Source organism: Mesoplodon mirus (assembly GCF_964341445.2).
Source record: "Mesoplodon mirus genome assembly, chromosome: X".
Lineage (NCBI taxonomy): Eukaryota > Metazoa > Chordata > Mammalia > Artiodactyla > Ziphiidae > Mesoplodon > Mesoplodon mirus.
Window position 1 is genome coordinate 12,863,562 of NC_138981.1, and position 22,619 is coordinate 12,886,180.

General features: G+C 44.7%; 2 protein-coding genes across 7 annotated transcripts in view; one reads left to right on the forward strand and one right to left on the reverse strand.

Annotated features, from left to right (window-relative positions):
• Positions 1-4,503: 4,503 nt before the first annotated feature.
• TRAPPC2 (trafficking protein particle complex subunit 2) lies at positions 4,504-16,770 on the reverse strand. The gene is made up of 5 exons (XM_082610575.1): positions 16,661-16,770; positions 9,174-9,285; positions 6,451-6,599; positions 5,943-6,024; positions 4,504-4,698 (listed from the first exon to the last, which is right to left on the reverse strand). The coding sequence occupies exons 2-5, from the start codon at positions 9,264-9,266 to the stop codon at positions 4,600-4,602; spliced, it is 423 nt and encodes a 140-aa protein (XP_082466701.1). The 5' UTR covers positions 9,267-9,285; positions 16,661-16,770; the 3' UTR covers positions 4,504-4,599.
• A 16-nt stretch (positions 16,771-16,786) lies between these two features.
• OFD1 (OFD1 centriole and centriolar satellite protein) overlaps positions 16,787-22,619 on the forward strand; it is a 64,608-nt gene continuing 58,775 nt past the window's right edge. For 4 of the 6 annotated variants that reach the window (XM_082610564.1, XM_082610562.1, XM_082610565.1 and 1 more), the window contains exons 1-3: positions 16,801-17,211; positions 17,367-17,465; positions 21,703-21,903. In XM_082610564.1, coding sequence (XP_082466690.1) covers positions 17,373-17,465; positions 21,703-21,903 — 294 coding nt within the window. In that variant the 5' untranslated portion in view covers positions 16,801-17,211; positions 17,367-17,372. Of the gene's footprint in view, positions 17,212-17,366; positions 17,466-21,702; positions 21,904-22,619 lie in introns of all 6 variants that reach the window. The other 2 variants (XM_082610567.1, XM_082610563.1) reach the window with 2 other exon arrangements.

Sequence of the window (22,619 nt, forward strand, 5' to 3'; positions counted from 1 at the left end):
TGCGCTCTTCATGCCGATCCCATCCTGCAGAGGCACACCAATGCCAGGCGCACGTGTTAGAGAGGACAGGACCCTTGGCTGTGGAGCGGTGGGTTATCACGTGACATGCTTTTGGGGGGGCTGTCCTGTGGGGGGGAGTACATTTCAGAACAGCTAGGTTGAGAGATTTCTCTCCCTGGCCCCGCTCCTTGGAACCACTTGACACAGAACGCCAATACAGTAAGCTCAGCTTTTGAAAATCTAATTTCCTCACACAACAGATTTGGCTCTAAGCGAAACATTTTCACATTTTAAATTTGGGGAAATTAAATCTCTTTATAGTCTCAGGTTAGAGAGAGCTGTAGTTTTTATTATTTATAATCAATTCCGCCCCCGCCCCACCAAACTATAATCCTCCATTCAGAAAACAAAGTAGGAATCCACTATTAACAAACGAGTGTATATTATATATTCCCTTTGTTTTTTTCTCTAGGGGACATGCTTTGTTATTTTAAATCATGTGTACCCATTGTTTTGTGACTTGCCCTTTTCTCTTAATCTGTCTGGATATATTTCCATTATATAGTAGACCTACCTCATTTATTTGCTGCATGGATGTCTAACAGTTTATTCAAACCGTTCTCTGCTGATAGCTAGCAGTAGTATATTAAAAGTTTCCCACACCTTGCTCACCAGTGGATACTAGGAGTACATTTTTTTGTTGTTTATCATTTGAATAGATGATAGAGTCACACGGTTGAATATTATAAGGCACAAGGGACAAATACCTACCCTTGCCACCGAGTTCCTGCACATGGAGGCAGCCATGTGTCAGTTTCTTGGGTATCCGTCTAGATTTTTAGTACGTAAGGGAAGCATATTGTGTTAGTTCGCTATTGTTTGCATAACATGCAGACCCGGTGGTTTAAACAATAGGGATTTCTTTTCTCACAGTTCTGGAGGCTAGAGGTCCAAGATCAAGGTGTTGATAGGTTTAGTTTTTCCTGAGTCTTCTCTCAGTGGCTTGCAGGGGATCTTTCCTCTGCACACAACACTTCCCCACCTCCACCACCACCACCACCACCCTCCCCCACCTCCCCACCACCACCTCCCCACCCCCGTCTCTCTGTGTCCAGATTTCCCCCTCTTATAAGAACACCAGTGAGATTGGATTAAGGGACCACCCTAATGGGCTCAATTGAACTCACATTAACTCCTTAAAGGGCCTGTCTCCAAATATAGTTACGTTCTGAGGGACTGGGGGCTAGGCCTGTTAATTATGAATTTTGGGTGGGTGGGACACAATTCAGCCCATTACACATCTGTGTGTGTGTGTGTGTGTGTGTGTGTAGGTATTTACAAAATGTATAATTTTGATACTTGTATAGATTTAACTAATACTTTAGTGGTTTTTCTAAACTTCTAAGCATCTTTTCAGTAACCTCTTTTTCAGCTAAATATTCAGGGATTAGATTAGTTGGCATTCCAGAGGTCTAGAGCTGGGCAGCAAAAAAGGATCAAAGGACCGAATCCTCGCCTGTGTAGACAGGCTGACGGAAGGGAGAGTAATGCAGCTTCACAGCGTGACTTAAAGGGACCCAGTGAACAGAGGCTGACCAAACCCAGTACTGAAATGGGAGGAGAGGAGGAGGAACAGGACCTGACTGACTAGCTTCCGCCTTCACAGCAAGGACAACTCGCTGACCTGACGGAGGAGCTCTTCAGACAGCAGTAGAAGGTAGCTGAAAATCTGAATCTTTTAAGAAAGTAACACGGGCTTTGCCTGGCTGGTGTTACTTACACAAAGATGAGAACTAGGGGAAAAGTGAGAGCTGGGGAGCAAAGCAGGCGACTGCGGTGGCGGCAAGAGGGGCGGAGCAGCTGCAGCTGCGGAGCCCGAGGGAGCAGGCGGGAGGGAAGGACTGCGGAGCGCGCTGTCCCGTTCAGGGCCGGGCCCCAGTGTTAGGGGCCGGCGGCTGCCGCTGTGATGACAGGTGCTTTGGTGCTGTCTGCGCATGTAAAGCCTTGGAGACAGAGTTCAGGGTTAAGAAAAAGGCAAACTACTGAACTTGGGAGGATGGACAGATGTACACTTGCCAGTCGATGTAGCGATTACAATGTGCAGCGTGGAAGATGGAAAAGTGCACGTACCTCAATGAATTACTGCTTTTGTCACCTTTTTCCCCCTTGGGGAAAACTCCCTAGTTGAAGTTAAAACATCCTAGGTGGTCCTCATGTTAAAACCTGGCGTTTTACATTTCTATAAAACCTTGTGTAAGCTTTCACTTCAATAGCATGAGCCTGTGACGCCAGTTCCTTCCACAGTGCCAGCGGCTTGTGGGGCAAGGAAGCGTTAGGTAGCAAAGAGGATCTGTGTAGTCAGTGGATTCTGAGAAGCTACCACCGTGGACTGTCAGCCAGGAAGTGCTGTCGTGACCATAAAGTGAAAGGACACGGGTGTAGCAGGGTGGAGGAGAGACCAAAGGTCTCTACATACGTGGAGAATGTGGGCACCACCGAAGCATCCTGGGCAATGAAAGAGGACCGAACCCGATTTGTGCATTCTATTTGGATCACTTCGGGAGTGCTAACGTAGATTACATGTTTAATGCTGACTTGCGTGTGCTCAGTGGAGCCCGATGCCCTGGGTGCTACTGATGTCCCCCAATTGGTTTTGTGTTCCAGAGCTTTAAGTGACGGTCACCTACTACCAGATCTGACCAGATCTGAGTTCTGCTGGCTCTTTTGCCGTGTTTTTTTTTTTTTTGGTTTCTTTTGCTTTCTTAATGGTCAGCGCCTGGTTGTCCCCTTGTACTGGCCCTGGTTCCATCCTTTCAGCTGTCCTATCCGTGTGCCCACAGGCTTTCCCAGCACGGCCCACCTTTGAGGTCCTACCCACTCCTACGCTCATCACTGAATCTGCCTTCATGCTCCGTCAGAGGCAGTCATACGTGAAGTCTGACACCTAACTACAGTGATCTACTCCCACGGGGCCTGTGTTATTTGTTCCCATCTCACCGTCACAAGCCTGGCGACAAGGCTGTTTGCAGGGCACCGCTGTTGTGTGGCTGAGCTGGGATCCAAACCATCTCCACCCTACAGCCTCCTGCTGAAGCACCACGCCGCTGCTCCTCACTGGAGCTTTGCCTCCCTCTGCGCTACACGCTCACTGAGGGCAGGCAAACTGTATACAATAAGTACACGTGTGGGTCTCTCCAATGAGCATGGCGGACATTACTCCTGGATTTCTAGCTGAGTATCTTTTTTCTGCTCCCAAAGCTCTGGCACCTAAGTTTGAGGCGATTTGAATCCTGTAAAATTAGTTGCGATATATGTTAATATGCAGACTTTCATTAGGGGAAACAGGACTAAAATGGTAGTAGTAGTGGTGGGGTGAGCAGCACTTTAAAAATTCAATATTAGGACTCCCCTGGCGGTCCAGTGGTTAGGGCTCGGCGCTTTCGCTGCCCGGGCCCGTCTTTGATCCCTGGTCGGGGAACTAAGATCCCACGAGCCGCGCAGGGTGGCCAAAAAAAAAAAAGAATTAAAAAATCGATATTAAACTTCCACAATCTTGGACAAACATCTTTATTCAGGAAATCAAATAAATATGGTAAAAAATTATGCTAGCAACTTCACACAAAGATACAGGACCAAACTTAGAATTACTTGCTCAGGTTATTCAGAATGGAACAAAATTCTTCAAGTGCTCACAATTAGCACAGAAAATACGTGGTTATGTTACTTGCTTTTCATTGGACATTTACTGGTTTACTGTAAGATCCAGGCTGTTACAGTACAAAAAAGAGGCCACTCCTGCCCCCTCCGGTATACAGCCTAAGTGGCCAAGATGGCCAAGAGCGCAAGTGTTAATGCGATGCAAGCTTTTCTTTGTTTACAATTCTAAAACTGCCTTACAACTTTTTACTAGTACAGCTATCAACGGGTTCACTTAATCTTTAGTTTACTGTCTAAGGGAAAGGAAACATAAGAACATAACCTGTCACTTTGGTCCTAGCCTCCCACTTTACAAACATGGATCCAGGATTCTAGGATTACAGCAGGATCACCGTTCCCAGTCTCCGACAGGGGCAGGCCTGTGGCATTTCGCACTGCAAAGCTGTCTGCTCTAGCTTCTTGGCTTCTTAGTGTACATATACTACTTCTATGTATACTACCTATACCTTTTCATAACACCTCTAGATGTATAGATGAACCCGTGTATGTGCTACCAATTTCATTCCCTACTGCAGAAGCTTTTGGTTTTAAATCTGCCTACCAAATCTTGACCATGACATTTGGTTCTGGACTGTTACAACTAGATCAAGCTATCTGAATGAGGAAAGTAAAAGTTTATTCTCAATTTCTAAAATAAAAATATTTCAAGCTTACTGATAAAGAGCTCTTCATAAATAACACTGTTCACAAGCAAATATCAATCTGTTGATAATCATAAGAAACTGAATATACTATTTTTAAATATAAAAGCAATTTCATTAGGTTTAGATAAATTGAGACAACTAAAACTTTTCCATGCTGTTTAATCAAGTTACTTACAATGTACACATTCCTGAGTACACCCCATTGTAGTGACACTGTTTACTTCTGAATTTTTTGCATTCAGCTTAAAAGGTGTTTCTTCCCAAGAAACTGAACTTTTCTGTCAAATGCGCTTGATCGAATAGGAGAATTGGGTTCATAAAATGGATTCATTGCAAACTGGAAGAGAAGAAAGTATTAAGGTGAGCTTGTCAAAGTAAAAAGGCTGACATCATAAGTCTCTAAAAGGAAAATCTTTTAAAGTTTTAAATTAAGTCATTAAAGACATTCAAAGCAAAAGTCTGAAGACCACATTTTTAAGTTTTAATGAAGATGTTCCACTGTTAAATATTAATGGCCCCTTAAGGAAATTTCTGTCTTGGTGTTTAAGGGAAGTACCTGTGGCAAAACCCTTGGTGGCACGTATGGTAAGTGCTGCCTGCGTGAGCAAAACCAACTCCCGGGATCCCACCGTGTGTGTGAAATACAACTACATTCAACGTTCATTATCAAGATGTGGATTCATCCGGTAGGCCCTTTGGCTATATAAAACACACTAAAAATCTGATATGCTCAGAGTGGAGGAAAAGTTACACCACACTGCTTTTAAAAGTTACTCTTGTGCGGTAGTTTTTAACAATCAGGTTTTTAATACTCTCCTTTAACACAAGGTGAGTGATCAGTTTCTCAGATAACGTAATGAGTATATCATAATATGTGTGAGGGAAAATTAGTACTGGATGGAATCACGAATGAGGAAAGGAGTTACCAACTTTTGCACTTTAATCACTCCATGTTGTCCATCTTTATAAGAGGGCTAAATATTCTTACTTGCTACTTCTGACTAGGAATATTGATTGGTAACTGTGCTGATATGCAAAAAATCTTGTCCAAATAGAGAATGTTTAAATTATTAAGAATATACTGTCAGCACTGCAGTTTAACCACTCATATCTTATTACTATTTCATTTTTTCCAAATGAGTATCAAGAAACGCGTGTGGCCCTTTTCTCCTTGAGTGACTTTGATAATACATGAATCACTTCCTGTTTATGATCTACATTCATTGCACTGTAACTTGTTAAGTAGATGGAAAACATTTTACATTAAAATTATGAAGCAACTTCCCTTATACAGACTGTTTCTGTCTCTCGCTTTAGGGTTCCCTCATAAAATCAACTATATGCACCAAAAGGGGGAGAATGAAACCGATTTAAAAATAACTACGAGTTGTCCTGCATACGTGTTAAGCTGGTGGTAGAGACCTGCCTGGTGAGGGAGCTGCCGGAACGGTCCTGCTGGAGGAGAGCTCTGCTGAGAGGAGAGCTGTGCGGTCTAAGGGGGCTGCCTCAACAGGCCAGTGTCCTGCCAAAGTTGGAATCTCTTTTATAACCAGATTTTACAAGGTACAGAACATACCATACCTTTATGTATAAATCATAGACATCAGTAAAGAAGTTCTTTATCCCGTCTTCTTGCCTAATGTCATGCAGCATAATAAATCTCATATGTGAAATAATTAAGGTATAATCTTTAGAAATGAAAACTGAAAAGCGATCAGTTGATACAATATTCTTCAAATGAGTCACATGCAGTGTATTTTGCGATGGAAAAGGGGAATCTGTAAACTGGGTTCAAAGGTTAGTTTTATCTTAAAGAGAACATAATCTTTTTAAGTTAGAAAATAACTACAAAATAAAATCACCATTGATATGGTTCAGATAAACCTTAACTTTATATATGAGACTTGGTTTAAAAATTTTCTGTTAAAAGGTGAGTGTTTTTTCCCCCTAAAAAAATAAAAGCCCCGTAAGTGGCAATGTTTACCTAATATTTTGCAGTCCACAGACTCAGAACCTGGCATCTAGGTCCCACGTTGGTCTAGTCTGTTACCCCAACCCTTTGTTAGAGCCCTTTATTAAACAGGTAAGGATATGACCCGCAGTGACGAATGCTGAAACAAACCACTCATTGAATTTGTCCACCGTCTTCAAGTACATGTTGTTTGACAGCCACATGTTCTCATCTACGAGGTCGAGAGCCGCGTGAGCTATAAACTGGTTCAGATGGCGGTGATCGTCCTAGGTGGCAGCGAGCAGCATCAGATTAACATTTCCTTACAGCCTCAAGACAGCCACACTTCACTCTGCAAACTCTAGACACAGCTTTCTGGGGTGTGGGGGGGAAGCTTTCTGCTTTTACTTTGATTATTGTCATGAGACTTACAGAGGTCTTCAGTGCTTTCACATTATTTTGTTTTCTAATCTGATATCGAAAACTCAATAAATAGAAACAGCCAATTACTTAGTAAATGAAATGTGTCCAAGAAACTATATTTTTAAAATTTTGCAAGAAGGAAGTTACCAAGTTCTGTAACCATTTAAGCATGTGAAAAAAGGATACATTAAGAAAAAAAAGTAGATCCTGCTTTTTTGTTTGTTTTTCTCCCCCTCCCCATTTCTCCCCTCCCCTCAGCTCAGATCCTGCTTTCAAGAAGCTCACATCTTTTGAGAGGAGGAAGACAGGAAAAAACAAGGTAGGCTGGGGCTAAACAGGTGGTGAGTACAGGCCCTGGGTGGGGCTGGGAGTAGGAGGCGGGGCTTCGTGTGCGGTGATACCCGGTGAGCAGTGGAGACAGCCTGGCACAGGCCGTCTTGAGGTACAGGGAGCTCACATGGCAGGGGACCTGGGAGTGGCAGGCGGCCAGGCTCAGCCCCAGCTGCGTACAGTCCCCTGTGCCGACAGCGCCAGGTGGTCCTGTCAAAAGCCGGGGGTGTCCTTTTCATGGACTGTAAAGGCCTAACTGAAGAAGGTGGGACTGTCCCAGCAGAATGTGCAGAAGGAATTCATAACCTGGAATGCAGTCTCCTGTGGAATTCTTACTTTCAAAATGCATTTTTCAAAGAACACCTCTGTTACAGGTTGAATTTGTGCCCCCTCCCCCAATCCCTATGTTGCAGTCCTAACCCTCAGTACCTTAGAACGTGGCCGTATTTGGAAAGAGGGTCATTGCAGATGTAATTAGTTACCATGAGGTCATGCTACGGTTGAATGGGTCCCTAATCCAATGACTGATGTATTTAGAAAAGGGGGAAATCTGGAGACAGTCGCGCACCCAGGGAGATTGGCATGTGAGGACTGGAGTTCTGCTGCCACAAGCCGAGAACTGCCAGAAGCTGGGAGAAGGGCCTGGAACAGACCTTCCCTAGCGCCTCTGGATGGGCACGGCCCTGCTGACAGCTTGATCTCAGACTTCAGGCCTCCCCAACTGTGAGACAAGACATTTCTGTTCTAAGGCATGCCGTTTCTGGTACTCTGTGACACTGGCCCTAGGAAACGAACATAACTTCCTTGCTGAGGAGGCTGTTCCCATGACTGGGCAGCCAAGTTGCCCTGGAATCCCTCGCGTAGGTAAAGCGTGTTTATACTCCACTCACGGCACCGTGACGAAGCTAATTTAATCCTCAGGGAAATGGATGTGTTTTGTCTGGCTCACAGTAGTGTTTTCCTTTACACTGATGATCAATCTTGAGACATTAGAAGAAAATCGTAGAAATGGTTTATGAAGGTGAGCGGTAGCAGGAGAAAGATCAAGTCATGCGACGCTATTTTTACACGCACTGTTTTGCCTACCGCGAGGCCACTGGAGTGAGAGAAGCTTTCAGTAGCCATATACCACACAAAGCAACTACTGCTGCAGGGATGCCTCACATCCAAGTTTTAACGAGCAATGTGCTCATGTGAATGTGGGAAAATAATGTAGCAACACCTGCTAGGATAATACCTTGGATTTCTATCATATCTTAGTGGCAAGATCCGAATAGTTGAAAAGCGTCTTACACTGGACATTACACGTCACAACTAATTTCAAACATCAGTTCCTGTCTTAAGGGACTTTCAAGCCTATTTTTGGAGGTTGGGAGAAACGTAGCACAACCTGTCGGCAGTTTATTTGGAATATGCACTTGTACAGGGAGATGGAAGGCACCAGCTATGCTCATCCCAAGACTCTATGGCTCTGTTTACTCTCAGTGGCAACATGTTCTTGAAGCTTGTTTATCAGGAACCACTCGTGACAGCAAGAAGGTTGGGTGGCGTCACGGGAGAGGAGAGCACAAGGGCACCACGCGGCCAGTGGGTGCCACGTGGGGGTCGCCGAAAAAGGCTGCCGTCTCAGGGGCAGCAGGAGGACGTGTAAGTCTGGGTCTCTTTTAACCGTCCCGGGGTAAGTGGATCTAGCACGTATGTCCTGCTGAAAAAGGTGATTCACGGGGACAGAAGGGACTTCGCTGGCATTTCAGGGCAGCGCCACCTGCTCCTGCAGAGCCACTGCAGGTGAGCTATGTTTCTGTGTGCTCAGGAGCCGCCTTCACAGGGGGTGACACAGGGAACTGATGTCCAGGGAGAGGAGACCCAGGGCATCTGCTAGTGCGTGTTAAGTGTGTGCTGAATTAGAGCACGAACAAACAATTCAGAGGATGCTCCTGGCTGGCTTCTATCAACCTGTGGGGCTGCAGAGCAAGCCTCATTTAGTTGTGCTGGGTTCGTAGTTACCTCATCTGTCCAGATGTCTTGCAGTTCTAAAATCACATCACACCATTATCGTTACAACAACAGAACAACTGTTATGGAATTTTTAAAGGTTCCATACGCACTTTGGATTCTGCTTTTCCAGCTGGCAAAAACTCCATTTCAAAAACTGGATTATCATGGTGACCAACAATGACAAAGTAGAAGCTTCCAGACATTGTCTTCAATATATAGCTCCTAATTAAATGAAAATAACACATATTTTTAGTACTCAATACTGAAAACCAAAAACCAGGAAGTGACGAACTCCATTTATTTTTTTTAACTTACACCTGAATTGCAGAGGAGGTGGCCCCTAAGCTCGGTACGCTTTCCAGTATGCCACTGTAGATACATGGCTTTTGGATGATACAAATTCTTTATCTGTGATATGTCCTGGAGAATCCACTACTACATTTTCATAGGGAAACTGGAAGACCTCTAATATGAAATCATAAGAACAACATTCTCATGATCCGAAAGCGTGGAACATTTAGGGTAAGCTGGCTTAAACTTGGACTAGATCGGTCAGCATTGGCACTAACACCTGGGTGCTGATGAGGAAATGACTGACTTGCCTTAGAAATTTTCAGGAATGATGCTTCCAAAGAAGCTAAGAACCACTCTAGCACGTGTCCTTAACAGAAAGGAGAGCTCCTAGAGCAGTCAGCTACAGACTGTGTGGTACTTGTATTCCTACCTGAAGGGTATGCTGTGAATGTAACTCTGCACATAAAAGAGCCTGTTATATGCCTCTTCAAACACCATTTATGAGAGAGGAAGAAACAGTTTTGTACTCTAGAAGAGATGGAAGAAGTCATAATCCAAAAGGAAGACATTCTGAGTCATTAAGAGGTCTTGGAACGAGGGTTAATAGGTTTGCTACAGGAATAAAACAGAGAAAATGGGGGGTGGGGGAGAAATCAGTGATTCTGGGGCGTTTAGCACAATCGAAATCTGGATGGATGGACGGAGAGACGGGCGGATGCATTTATATATGCATTTTTCATATGAGGTCTTTGGAATCAGACCATGCTAGGTTCAGGTCTAGCTCTAGCGACATGAGCGCAGGCACGTGGAGACGTGGGGCCTAGGAAGGCCCCGTCATGGGGCGGGGATCTGCTTCAGTGGGAGCGTACAGTAAGGTGTGTCCGAACCCAGGGCCCATGGAGCCTCACTGGGACTTCCACGCGACGACACGTGAAGACCTCGGAAATGTACTTCCTGATGAGTACAGCATTTTGTAGAGGAAATCACAGCACGGCTGGCCCCTTTCACTGTGGAATTGGAAGGCCGTGACAGGAAGAAAGGGAAGATAGGAGACCTGTGGCATGATGAAGTGAGTCAGATTTAAAAGGTTATTTGGGGCAGCGGTTGGCACACTACGGCCTGCGGGCCCTATCTGGCCTGGTCCATCCTCTCGCTACCGTCTAAGGCTGCTCCTGCCCTACAATGGCAGCGTGGGGTGGTCGCCACAGAGACCATCTGGCTCTTTACAGAAAAAAGGGGAAAGATGAGAAAAAGACCCAAACAGTAAAACTGGACAACAAAGACGGGCAGGAATGATACAAAAGCTCTGCAAAACTAGGAGAACTGGCAGTAATTCTCAAGCACAGGTGAGGGGAAGAGGGATGGGAGCCTGAAATTTTAACCAAGTAAACAATGACATCATTCATTCTTGCCGGAATAGGTTTCATGGCTGGAGTTTGCCAAGGGAAGGGCTTACTTTCTTCAGCACAAACATTTAAGCAGCAGCAGGGGAAAAAAAAATACTGTAAGGAAGATGCTTCTCCCCCTGCACACATTTAGAAGCAGCAAGAGACAATATGTGTATAAGGAAGATTACCCTCCTCCCCGCCTTCCCCCAAACCCACTCAACCCTATACGGAGACCCGGGTCTGGGAGACAAGCACATCCTAAGAACAGCGTGAGGATAAACAGAAAGGCAACGCAGGAAATACCGCATAAACGGTCGATCACAAACTGCTCAGCTACACAGAACCAGAGCTGCCAATCGTGTGATTTCGCACACAGCTGAAGAAGGTATGCAGCTCTCGATTCCATTCTGACAAGGAAAAGCTGAAAGGTGTAGTGGAAGAAAAGGAAGCCGCGGGAGAACACAGCCATTTTGTCTCAGGAAGGGAATGTCCACAGTCATTTAATACTTGGGGCTTCTCTGCCTAGGTGGTGAGCAGAGGTGAGACAGGCTCTAGAATTCCGTGCTGTCTGATAAGGGAACTTTCTGCGAGGATGGAGATGATCTACACCTGCTCAATTTTTCCATCACCTAAAATAGGGGCCCTTCAGGTGTCTCCAAGGGCTCGAGGTTATGGAGGCGGTCACACAGAGCTTGGCAATGGATTAAACTGGGGAGCTGCGGGAAGAATCGAGCATGTTTCCAAAATGTCTGGCTGAGGTGATCAAGCAGAATATCAAGATGATGAACCTATTCACTGAGAACGGAAATAAGAAAGGGAAGGAAGAGGGATGAAAATGAACAGGTCAGTTTTGAACGTGTGGTGGTAGCCAGAACAGCTCCCCCGAGCCCCACCAAGATGTCCACATCCTAATCTCGGGAACCTGTGAATGTTAATGTATTCAATACATGGCAACGGGCATTAAGGCTGCAGATGGAACTAAGGCTGCTCATCAGCTGATCTTCAGATAGGGCGAGAATCCTGGGCTGCTCAGGTGGGGCCAATGTAATTACAAGCGTTTTTAAAAGTGGAAGAGGGCAGCCCCACAGGAAAGTCAGAGGGAACCGTGGCTGCGGAAGGATCGCCACGGCGATACAACATTGCTGGCTTTAGAAGATGGAGGAAGGCGTCATGCGCCAAGGAATGCGGGCGGCCTCTAGAAGTTGGAAAGGACAAAGAAAGAGATTCTTTTTTTTTTTTTTTTTGGCGGTACGCGGGCCTCTCACTGTTGTGGTCTCTCCTGTTGCAGAGCACAGGCTCCGGACGCACAGGCTCAGCGGCCATGGCTCACGGGCCCAGCCGCCCCGCGGCATGTGGGATCCTCCCGGACCGGGGCACAAGCCCGTGTCCCCTGCATCAGCAGGCGGACCCTCAACCACTGCGCCACCAGGGAAGCCCAAGAAACAGATTCTTCCCGAGAGCCTCCAGAGGGGATTTCAGCCCAGTGAGACCCGTGTTGGACGTGTATGCTACAGAACTGTAAGATGATAAATTTGTGTCGTTTTAAGCCAGTAAATTTGTGGTAGTGTGTTATGGGCACAGTAGGAAACTAACACATGTCGAAGCTGAAAAAACCTGCAGGTATAAGAAAAAAGGAAATACTCCAGGAAGTGTCAGCAGTAAAGGTAGAAGGTGCATTCTATAGAGACTGGGGACAAAATGAGCTTATTTTCCATGGGACGCGGGTTTTAGAGCCCTGTGGCAAGCGGGGGGAGGGCGGGCCATGGTGCATCGAGGTGAAGCCCCTGGGAGCAGTAGGGGGATAAGAGTATGGAAGAGAACAGCGGCTGGGGCTGGGTTTTTCCAGCAAGTATCCCCTACGGCTGGCTAACACAGCCCTTCCGCCCCCCTTGCCCAAAGGACCTGTGAGGAGGGGGCCGTCGTTTGGGCAGTGTGTGTGTGGGGCGCGGGGGACGGTGCTGGAATATAGGAGAGGGGATGCAGGAAAGAGAGGCGTTGTGGGGATTAACTCTCCTCAACAAGGACGAGAACCTTCTGAAAGTTCCAGTGCCGAGGCCCTCGGGGCCTCAGGGGCCTGATTGATGAATGCTGTGTCTGGGTGATGAACAGCACGTTTGTGAGAAGTTGCCATAGTTGTTAAAGTACCAATGAAGAAATCCTCCCTTATAAGGGCAGGACTTGTTGGCTGAAGGGAGGGGAGCCAGCACTCCCATCTGTGGTGAAAACAGCCGTCTGTGGTGGCTAGAGTGTCTTGAGCTGCTTTTGAGAGAGGTAACTAAAGAAATGAACAAGGAGCTCTGGATTTCCCTGAAAAGACCGTGTACAGGATGTAAGAAGGAGGGCACAAACTAGTAATGAACATAAAAATGGGACCAGAAACCTGTGAGGCTAGTATCAGAAGGGCAAAAGCCCAAAACAAGCTGAAATGTGTGGGAGGCTTTCAGGCTACCACAGGGAAAAGCAAGGGAGAAAGGTCAATTAGTTGAGGCACCTGGTACATAAATAACACGGGACACAGGTGTGCTGAACTTGGGTTTTCTCAAAGAATGATTTTCATATGGCAGGTGTGGAAGCAGTTAGGTTAGGCAGGCTGTGAACCCCAAGACAGGTATGTTAAAGAAACAGTTGGGTTGACAACTGACGGTGTAACTACTGGTCAGTGACGTTTGAGAAATCACAGGAACAGAAAAGAGCCAGTAACTGTCATTCCAACTCTGAGAAACAAAGAGGCTTGCCTCCCAGTCTGAGTACTTCCGAAGAGATTAAAACACCAACAGAAATAGGTATTAAATGCCTGTCTTCGGCCAGACACCATGCTGGGGGCTTTTATGACAAACTAAGTCATTTAATGTGAATCCCTAGATAAAAAGAGTGGGTTACGACTCACTCACTTGTTCTACGAGAACAAGTTATGTCAGACCTACACTCGCTGTTGAGGAAGGGAAATACGGAGACGGTGAGTCACTTTCTGAAGTCCTGGGGTTCTCTACCTAAGAACCCAGGGAAGACCTGTAGCCTGGATGACAGCCTGTGGTGCCCCCAGAGCCACAGCAGTGCCGGGGCCCAGGAAGTGCTCGTTCTCTGCTGAAGGAGGGACGGTGCAGGGCTGACTGGAATGTTAAAGTGCTCCATGTCAGTCGACAGCATGGGGTCTCTAGGGAGCCTTTGAGGTTGACCTTAACCTAGTCCAGCCCAAGGTTTGCATCAGTAACTGAGATGAAGCCAATTTACCACACCCAAAGATAACATGCTATAAGGGCACCTAATTTATTAGAAGGCTAAAGTTAGGATTCAACAGATCTCCACGGCTAGGAGAAATAGGTGACATGAACAGGATAGAATGTTAAAGGGTTTGAAATAAAGTCCTGTACTTGGGCTTAAATCAACCGCACAGCAATAGGATGCGGGAAACCTAGTGTAAGAGCAGCTCATCTATGAGAACCGGTTTTCATTTATTGCCAGCTAAATCGGAGGCGGCAATCTGATACAGTGGCCGAAAAAGCGAATGCAATTCTAGGCCTGCATTAAGAGAAGATGATGTCCTCGTCACTAATAATACCACCTCTGGGGGACATGCTCAGTTCTGGGAATCACATTGTAAAATCATTAACTCTGAACTGTGTGTGCTGGGAGGAGGGAGGCATCTAGGCTAGGGAATGCTCTGGAAACAAGACAAAAGCTACTGAAGGAACTGAGGATGTTTAAACCGGGGGCGGGGGGAGACATTTTTTTGCGGGGGCAGTGGGCTATGGTGCGGTCTTTAAATACGATGCTGTCTAATGGGAAGGGATTTGACTAGGGATGGCAAATGGGTTTTTTCCCCATGAGCCTATTCTAATCAACTAGCAGTGAAGGCCAGGAACTGGTGCTGAGAAAGCTTCTGAGACTAAGGGTGGTCAGGGGGAAAGACTGCTGTGATCAGTTACCCGCATCTGCTACGGGTTTGGGAGAGGGCAGTGCCTATGGGAACGCCAAGTATTTGCCAGCTCTGAACTAGACAGACTTAATCCAAACTGTTCCAGAGGCCAAGCCTAGGGCTGCTCCTTTGAGGTTACATGGAAAGACATTTGGGTCAATATAATTGAGAACTTTGTAACAATTAAAGAACTATCAGGCTGCCTTGTGAAGTGACACCCCCTGGTCACTAGAAGTGTGACAAGGGGAGGCTGCAAGACCACTAGTAGAGCCAGAGTGGGAGGATGAACCCAGTGAACTTAGAAGGCCCCTCCGAGACAACTCATGGATGCCAGTTCCAAAACCACCCATTTTTACAGCAAACCTCTTTCAGCCTCTATAGAGGAACTTCTGGAAAACTTCCCTGTGCTCCCAACAGCAGTGGCTTCAGTTGTTCCCCAGACCTGGGGCTGGAAGACTAACGTAGTGTGGCACAAGACATGTCCACTGCAATAAGCAGGATGAATCCTGTTGATAGTTCTCTAATAGGATATTTTCCCTATTAATATTAAAAGCAATTCCTCTACCTCACCATAAGTGAGGTTATGCTGGCTTTTGGACATTTCATCTAAATCTATTCAATTTGGGCACCAAAGGTTGGGGGTAAGAGGGTCTTAAGGCACAGATGTGTCTTTATTTAACAGTACTTGCAACATATTAACATCATCTTAGAACATTTTTCATCCTCTCACTATTCTGCTCAAAAGCCTTAATGTTTCTCATCTACAGGGATCAAGTAGCAGTATCAAAAATGTAGTCCCATGTTGCTCTGTACAGCTTTTCTCCACCTCATTGCTCTACCCTGGCTACAGTGGAGTGGTATACTTTTCTTCTCCCCAACTGATTGGGTCCACTCCAGATTTATTTCTCTCTTCATGCCTGGAATACTCTCCCTGATTCCATGTGTAAACCTCCCCCATCTTTCAGAGCCCACCCAAATTCCTCCTTCTCCAGGTATTTTCCAACACCAACCTACACGCTCTCTACCTCTTATGGAAGCCCTGTCACTCCTGATGCCTCTTAAATTCTCTAAGCCTTTCACTGCCAGAGGTGAAAATTCATTGTACTCATCAGTGCTGTTCACAAAACCATCACTGGCCCAATTTTGTCCTCATGGGGCTTAGATACCTTATACTCCACAGCATGGGACTCTGGAGCCAGGCCAGATGCCTCACTGCTCTTGAAAGGGTCCTGTTTTTTTTTTTTATTCCTTTCAGAATGTTCCCCCTTCCTCCCATGCTTTTTGCCCATCCTCCAAATTCAACCCAGCAAGGCCCTGATGAAGTCACACTTTTCAGAGATGTGCCCACTCATGTCCATCTCCAACCACTTTTTCTAAAATCCTTACCCAGTCTACAGTGCATCTTAGTTCTTAGTCAATTCTCTGGCTGTAATGTTTTCATTATTGCTTCTCGAGAGACTGGTTCCTTTTCTTTCTAATTAGATTTAAGTATCTGGGGGGCCCGGCTCACCTATCGTCACAGCACGTACAACGATGGGTACTCAAAGTTTAGCTCACTGGTTTTCAACCACGGGTAATTTTGCTTCCCAGAGGACACGTGGAAATGTCCGGAGACATTCACGGTTCTCAGAACCGGGGGCGGGAGAGAGCAGGTGCTACTGGCATCTATTGGGTAGAAACCAGGGATGCTTGCTCAACATCCTGCAGTACACAGGACAGCCCCACAACGGAGCATTTTCCGGCTCCAAACGGCAATAATGCCGCGGTTAAGAAACCCGAGGTGAACTGGATGACCCAGTGAAAGGTACAAGAAGCAAAGCCCCCGAGCAGGTGGACGTTTGCAGGTTGAATCGCGGTGTGGACTGGCCCGGTGGGTTGTGAAGAGCTCAGCCGGCCCCGGGGCAGAGGGGAGAGACAGGGCCAACACTCGGATCCCGTGGGGCCGGGGACATCCCCCAGAGTCCCGGAGCGCCAGCTGCCCACTCGCTCCATTCCCTACCTGCGGCGAGACGCCGGGAACAGAAACGCCCAGTCAGTTCCCGCGGCCGAGACCCGCTTTCCGCAGCTTCCGTAGGGACTCCTCAAGCAGCCCTCGCGAGACTCTGCCGTTGCGCTCTCGCGATAGTGGGCGGAGCTTCTAGCCGCAGCGCGGCGGCGCAGGTCCGGGCTTTCGCTGTAATTCTCCAGGCTAGCACGGTTGGGCTCGGAGGATCTCGGGGAGGGGTGGAATTAGGTCTGAGCGGTTCGAACTCCGGCTAGTGCTGCGCCTTCTCTGGCCTTCTGTCTCCGGTCTCAGCCCTCCAGCCGCCAGTGAGAGTCTCGCGTGGGCCACAACCACGCCCACTTATCAGAACCGCGGAGAAAGAAAGTGCGTGTCTCTGCCTGAGTTCTTAGTTTGGAGTTCAGCTTGTTCCTCCCGTTTTTCTGGGACAGCGGCAGGGCTCTCCGGCCAGGGATTCCCTTAGGCTTTGGCTTGCACCCCGGTCTCTGGGCTCCGACCCCGGGCACAGTAGGGAGGGCTCGAGAGGAAGCTCACACCTGATACCTCAGGTAGATACATCTGCTCCCTCCTCGGGGCGGGCGGAAGTGGAGCCTTTGTTTGTTTCCGTTAAACCGCCTTTGGCTTCCTTGGAGGCCACCAACCGTCTTCAGAGATTCACGTCCCTTGTGCCCGCCAGGTAACCCGTAACCGTTTTCTCTTCTAGTCCACCATGCTCCCCAAATCTGATGTGTTGAGTCAAGATGAACTGCGCAAAAAGCTGTACCAGACGTTTAAGGATCGAGGTATACTGGATTCACTGAAGGTATCACTTTTAGGCATATCTCTTACATAAATTTTACAAGTGTAACCTGTAACAGGTAGTCCACACGTAAAGACATCCATGTCTTGGGTTTTAAAAATAGCATGATACACAGATTGTATTGGTGAATTACACTGCTCTGTTCCTGTGTAACTCTTAAATCGTAAAACAAACACATTTTAGTAAGGTTAGGTTTGTTTTAAAGACTTGGCTTACAGGTTCCTGAGTTAATAAGTGGTTTTGTAATACTCATATTTGAACAGAGGATATTGTCACCATATAGAAAACATTAAGGGACTGCTTACTGTAGAAAAGGGGGAATGAGGCATTTCTTCTTTAAAATATATTGAAATGTATAAATACTTGAGCAGCAAATATTTCTTAGTACACTTTCATGTATGAATTAACAGCAAGGAGTAGGATTAGCTGAAATGTGTTTTCATTACTATATACATGTCAAGAGACCATTTTACACTTAAAATGGGAAATTAAGGACAGTTTTTTTCTTGTCTCCTCCATTGTTTTTGTAACTTAAAAATACTTCAGATTCATCTGAAAAATACTTCAAACTCATCTGAAAAATACTTCAAACTCATCTGAAATATAGAAAAGCATAGAAAAGAAGTCATCTCTAATACAAGTACTAATTGGCATAATGTTGCGTGTATTTGTGTATCCTCTTTACTATTATATGGTGAGCATTTTCCTGTGTCCTTAAATGTGTCTTGAAATCCTCATTTTCATTGGCGCCAGGCTCATCTTTGGACATATGGGTAATTATGCAGCATTCCCCTGTTATTGAATATTTAGGTTATACCCAGGTTTACACATTCCTTCAAATGCGTCTCTCACTTTTTGCCTAGGATAGATGAAGTGGTATTAATGAATCAAAGAGCGTGAACATTTGTAAGGTTCTTGGTGTACATGTCTTGTTTTAGAAAGGTTGTAATACAACTGACCCTTGAACAACACGGGTTTGAACTGCTCAGGTCCACTTAAATGTGGACTTTTTTCAATAAATACCTACTACAACACTACACTGTCTGTGGTTGGTTGAATCTGCTGATGCAAAACTGGGGATATGGAGGGGACTCCTAACCCCCGGTGGTTCGAGGGTCAACTTCAGTTTATATTCCACCAGCAGTTTGAGAATGCACGTCTCTCTCCAATAGTATGATCATGACATGTTTTAAACCAATCTAAGCCTGAGAAACTATTTTAACATTCTTTTGTTTATCAGTGAGGTTGCATATATTTTCTGGCCATTTGTATGTTTTCCATGGATTGGTGCTTCATGTTCCCCTTGCCCTTTTTTTTTCCCTAGGGTGCTAGTGTTTTCTTATTGATACGAGTCCTTTTAATGGAAACTTAATCTTTTTTTCCTTTTTTGTGACAATACTATCTGTCTTCAATTTTAATTTGGCTCTAGAAATACTGAAGTTACATTTTTATGTGGTCAAGTCTATTGTTTACTTTTTTTGTGCTGATTATTCTCAGTCATTTTCCACTGAGAATGAATATTCACTTCTTTTAAGTTTTTTAAAAGGCTGTTTTTTTTTTTTTTTTTACAGTTAATTCCTTAACCCACCTGAAATTAGTTGTAGTATATCACACATTAGTCCACTTTCTTAGGAGGAATGGTTTTTGCGTCTGGGCATGGTGTTTGTTCTCTTACTGTCCTTTGGGTTTGGTTTGGTAGGGTTTTACTTCATGTCTATAGTCTAGTTGATAATGACCTATCATTATCCATTTTGAGCTCTCCTTGTTAGGCTTTGGTATCAGGATTATGCTAGCCTTGTTCACTTCACAGCTGCAGCCTATCCTAAGGAGAAATACTGTTTCTTGTTTGCAGCTGGCCACTCAGTTTGTTTTTCTAGCGTGATCAATGGCAGGGGGGATTTTGGCAGGGGAGATTTTTACTTTCTCAGTCTGAGCTAATTTACTTTCTCAGTTTAATGACCTGAGTGAGTTCTAATTTTTACAATTGAAGTTTTGAGTGGCCTAATTCACTTTCTCTTTGGGTGTGTGGAAAGAATTTGTATTTATGATTAAGTACAGAGTCATATATGGGTATCTGGTAAATGAAGTTTATGAAAAATCTTCTTTTTCCTTTTTGAGTCTACTCTGTCAGTTGCTGAGAGATGTGCTGAGGGTTCCGGGTCTCTAAGTCTTGTCTCTCCTACTTCCCCTCCCCCCACAATTATTGGCTTTCTTTCTTTCTTTCTTTCTTTTTTTTTTTTTTTTTGAGCAGAGAAAGGTTTATTGCAGGGCCAAGCAAGGAAAACAGGTGGTTCATGCTCAAACCCGAACTCCCCTATGGTTTTTTGGGGAGAAGTTTTCATAGGCACAATTTGGGGTGAGGGCTCTGTGCTTACTTTTGTCTTAGAGACGTTGCAAGCTTTAATTCTGAATAGATTTCCCTCTTGGCACTGGCTGCTGGAAAGCCCCCCCCGGCCAGTTTTTGGATTCCTTCCAGCAAGTGCTAGATGTCATGCTTTTTGGGTGTGTCAAGATGGAAATTCATCTGTAATGTCATTCCACTGTTTGCTACTCTTCCTTTTACCCTGCTTAAATCCCTCATTTAATTCTTAGCCATTTCAGTACTTGTTTGCAAGACACCCTAAATCCTTTTGTTAATTAAGCTGAATCTAAGTATATTTCTTCATTACTATGTTACAAATTTAATTAAACCACTAAATTTTACTGGTGGAGGAGGCTTTAATTTTCTCTTTTCAGTTACTTAACTGTATCAGATGAGGCAAAGCATATATATTTTGTTTACTGTAAATGTGTTTTTTACTATAGGATTTTATTTTATTTTTGAATTTTTGAATCTTAGTTTTTTATACAGCAGGTTCTTATTAGTCACCTATTTTATACATATTAGTGTATCCATGTCAATCCCAATCTCCCAATTCATCCCACCACCACCCCACCCCCTGGCCATTTTCCCACCTTGGTGTCCATGTTCTTCTCTACATCTGTGTCTGTTTCTGCCCTGCAAACCGGTTCATCTGTATCATTTTTCTAGGTTCCACATATATGCGTTAATATACGATATTTGTTTTTCTCTTTCTGACTTGCTTCACGCTGTATGACAGTCTCTAGATACGTCCACGTCTCTACAAATGACCCGATTTTGTTCCTTTTTGTGGCTGAGTAATGTTCCATTGTATATATGTGCCACATTTTCTTTATCCATTCATCTGTTGATGGGCATTTAGGTTGCTTCCATGACCTGGCTATTGTAAATAGTGCTGCAGTGAACATTGGGGTGCATGTGTTTTTTTGAATTATGGTTTTCTCTGGGTATATGCCCAGTACTGTAGGGTTTTAGATACACATATGAGTTTTGTTCTATACTACTAATATAGAACTATATATAGAACTAATATATTCTCTTTAGCTAAAGGATAGAAGAAAGAGATGTAACGAGAACTTCATTTGTTTCTTGTTTGTATTCTATTAATAATAATTCCGTAGATGTTATTTACTGCTGAACCCCATGAATCTAGGCAGTGTACTCTTAAGCTCTGCCCAATTGTATGTTTCAGATTATGTGCAAAATAAATTAGAACAAATATCCAGCAGTCTGATTAGGGGATTTTTTTTAAAACCAAAATGAATAATAACAGTGGTATTATAACTGAGAAAATTAGCCACCTTGAGCCTAAATTTCCTCATTTATAAAATAGGGGGAAATTATTATATTTCATAACGTCTAGAATTGTAAATAGTCCATGTGAAAGTGAATCTTAATAAGCCTTTTTTGGGTTTACTGATTTTTCTCTTGTGTATACTATTTCCCTTTTGGGAACCTAATTTTATTTTGATCAATATACTTGAATATATTGAACCCAGTATTATTTTCGTATCCTCCAACAATTTGCAGAGAGGTGAGGAAGTAGCAGAGTTTTCTCCTGTATTTGGTACCCCAATGAAAAGTTGCTGAACTGGGCTGGTAGGGAAGCGAAGTTAGTCTCACCATGTTCTGGTTCACCACCAGCTCACTTGGAAGCTGGTGAAAGCAAGCTACTCTTTCTAGAACCCACTGGGCTGCTTGTCTCACAGGGTAAGACAGAGTGTCCAGGGGAAGGTTCCTAACTTGTGGCCATGGATTTAGAACCATTCTGGAAGCAAAAGGAAGGATTCTAATTCATGTGACAAGTCTGTTCCGCCAGTGGAAAAAATCCTGCTGAAATTTTTTTTCCCCTCTTGTTTCATTTTGTATTTGATCTAGACGCAACTCCGAAACCAGCTTATTCACGAACTGATGCACCCTGTGCTGAGTGGCGAAGTGCAGTCCCTGTCCATCTCAGTGGAAGGGAGCTCCCTGTTAATGGGAGCTTCCAACTGTCTAGTGGCAGATCACTTACAGAGATGTGGCTATGAATGTTCACTTTCTGTCTTCTTTCCGGAAAGTGGTTTGGCAAAAGAAAAGGTAACATCTTTGCTTTTCTGTCTCTGAATTTTCTGTTAACAGCTTCTCCCTCAGATAATAGCTAAGTGCTCCTTGGCTAGCTGGGTCCCTTTCTTGTTTATCTTTGAAGTTACATCATGTATTTGTTATAATGTGACAAAGGGGTATGAAATCTGACATTGTTACCAATTCCTTGGTATCTTAATTCGTCTTTATAGAATTGTGATGTTTTGGAGCTAGAAGTGCTCTGACACTCCATGTAGTCTGAGGACACGAACCTGCCATTTATGTTGACTGTCTGTTGTGAGGCTGGCACTGCTGGTCACTCTGCAGGTGGTACTTGGATTACAGATGAGGGTCCAGACTGGAGAGGTGGGGTGATTTGCTCACGGTCACATGATTTGTAAGTGGCAATGCAGGGCAGTAAATCTAGATCTACAGTTTGCTGTCTTCAGTATGCTACAGTCTCTTCAGATATTTGTCGTCTTTGTGATGACATAAGAGAAGTGAGGGATAAGTAACTTTTGAAAACCTGTGGAGTTCTTAAATATTAGAACACCTTTTACCACTTGCCTAATTATTGTAACTATCTTTCCACCAACCACTGAACATACTAGTCACACTTGGTTATTTTAAAGGCAGATATAGCAAACTTTCCCTATTTTTTTTAATAGACGTAATTTTTTAGAGCAGTTTAGGTTCACAGCGAAAATGCGCAGAAAGGGAGATTGCCTATC

Coding starts and splice junctions, on each gene's coding strand:
- TRAPPC2 (XM_082610575.1), bottom strand. CDS start 9,266: ATGTCTGGAAGCTTCTACTTTGTCATTGTTGGTCACCATGATAATCCA. Junction 6,025..6,450: donor TTCGTCACTGCGGGTCATAT/CCTTACCTGTTT, acceptor TATTTCACATAT/GAGATTTATTATGCTGCATG. Junction 4,699..5,942: donor TCTATGATTTATACATAAAG/GTATGGTATGTT, acceptor CTTCTCTTCCAG/TTTGCAATGAATCCATTTTA.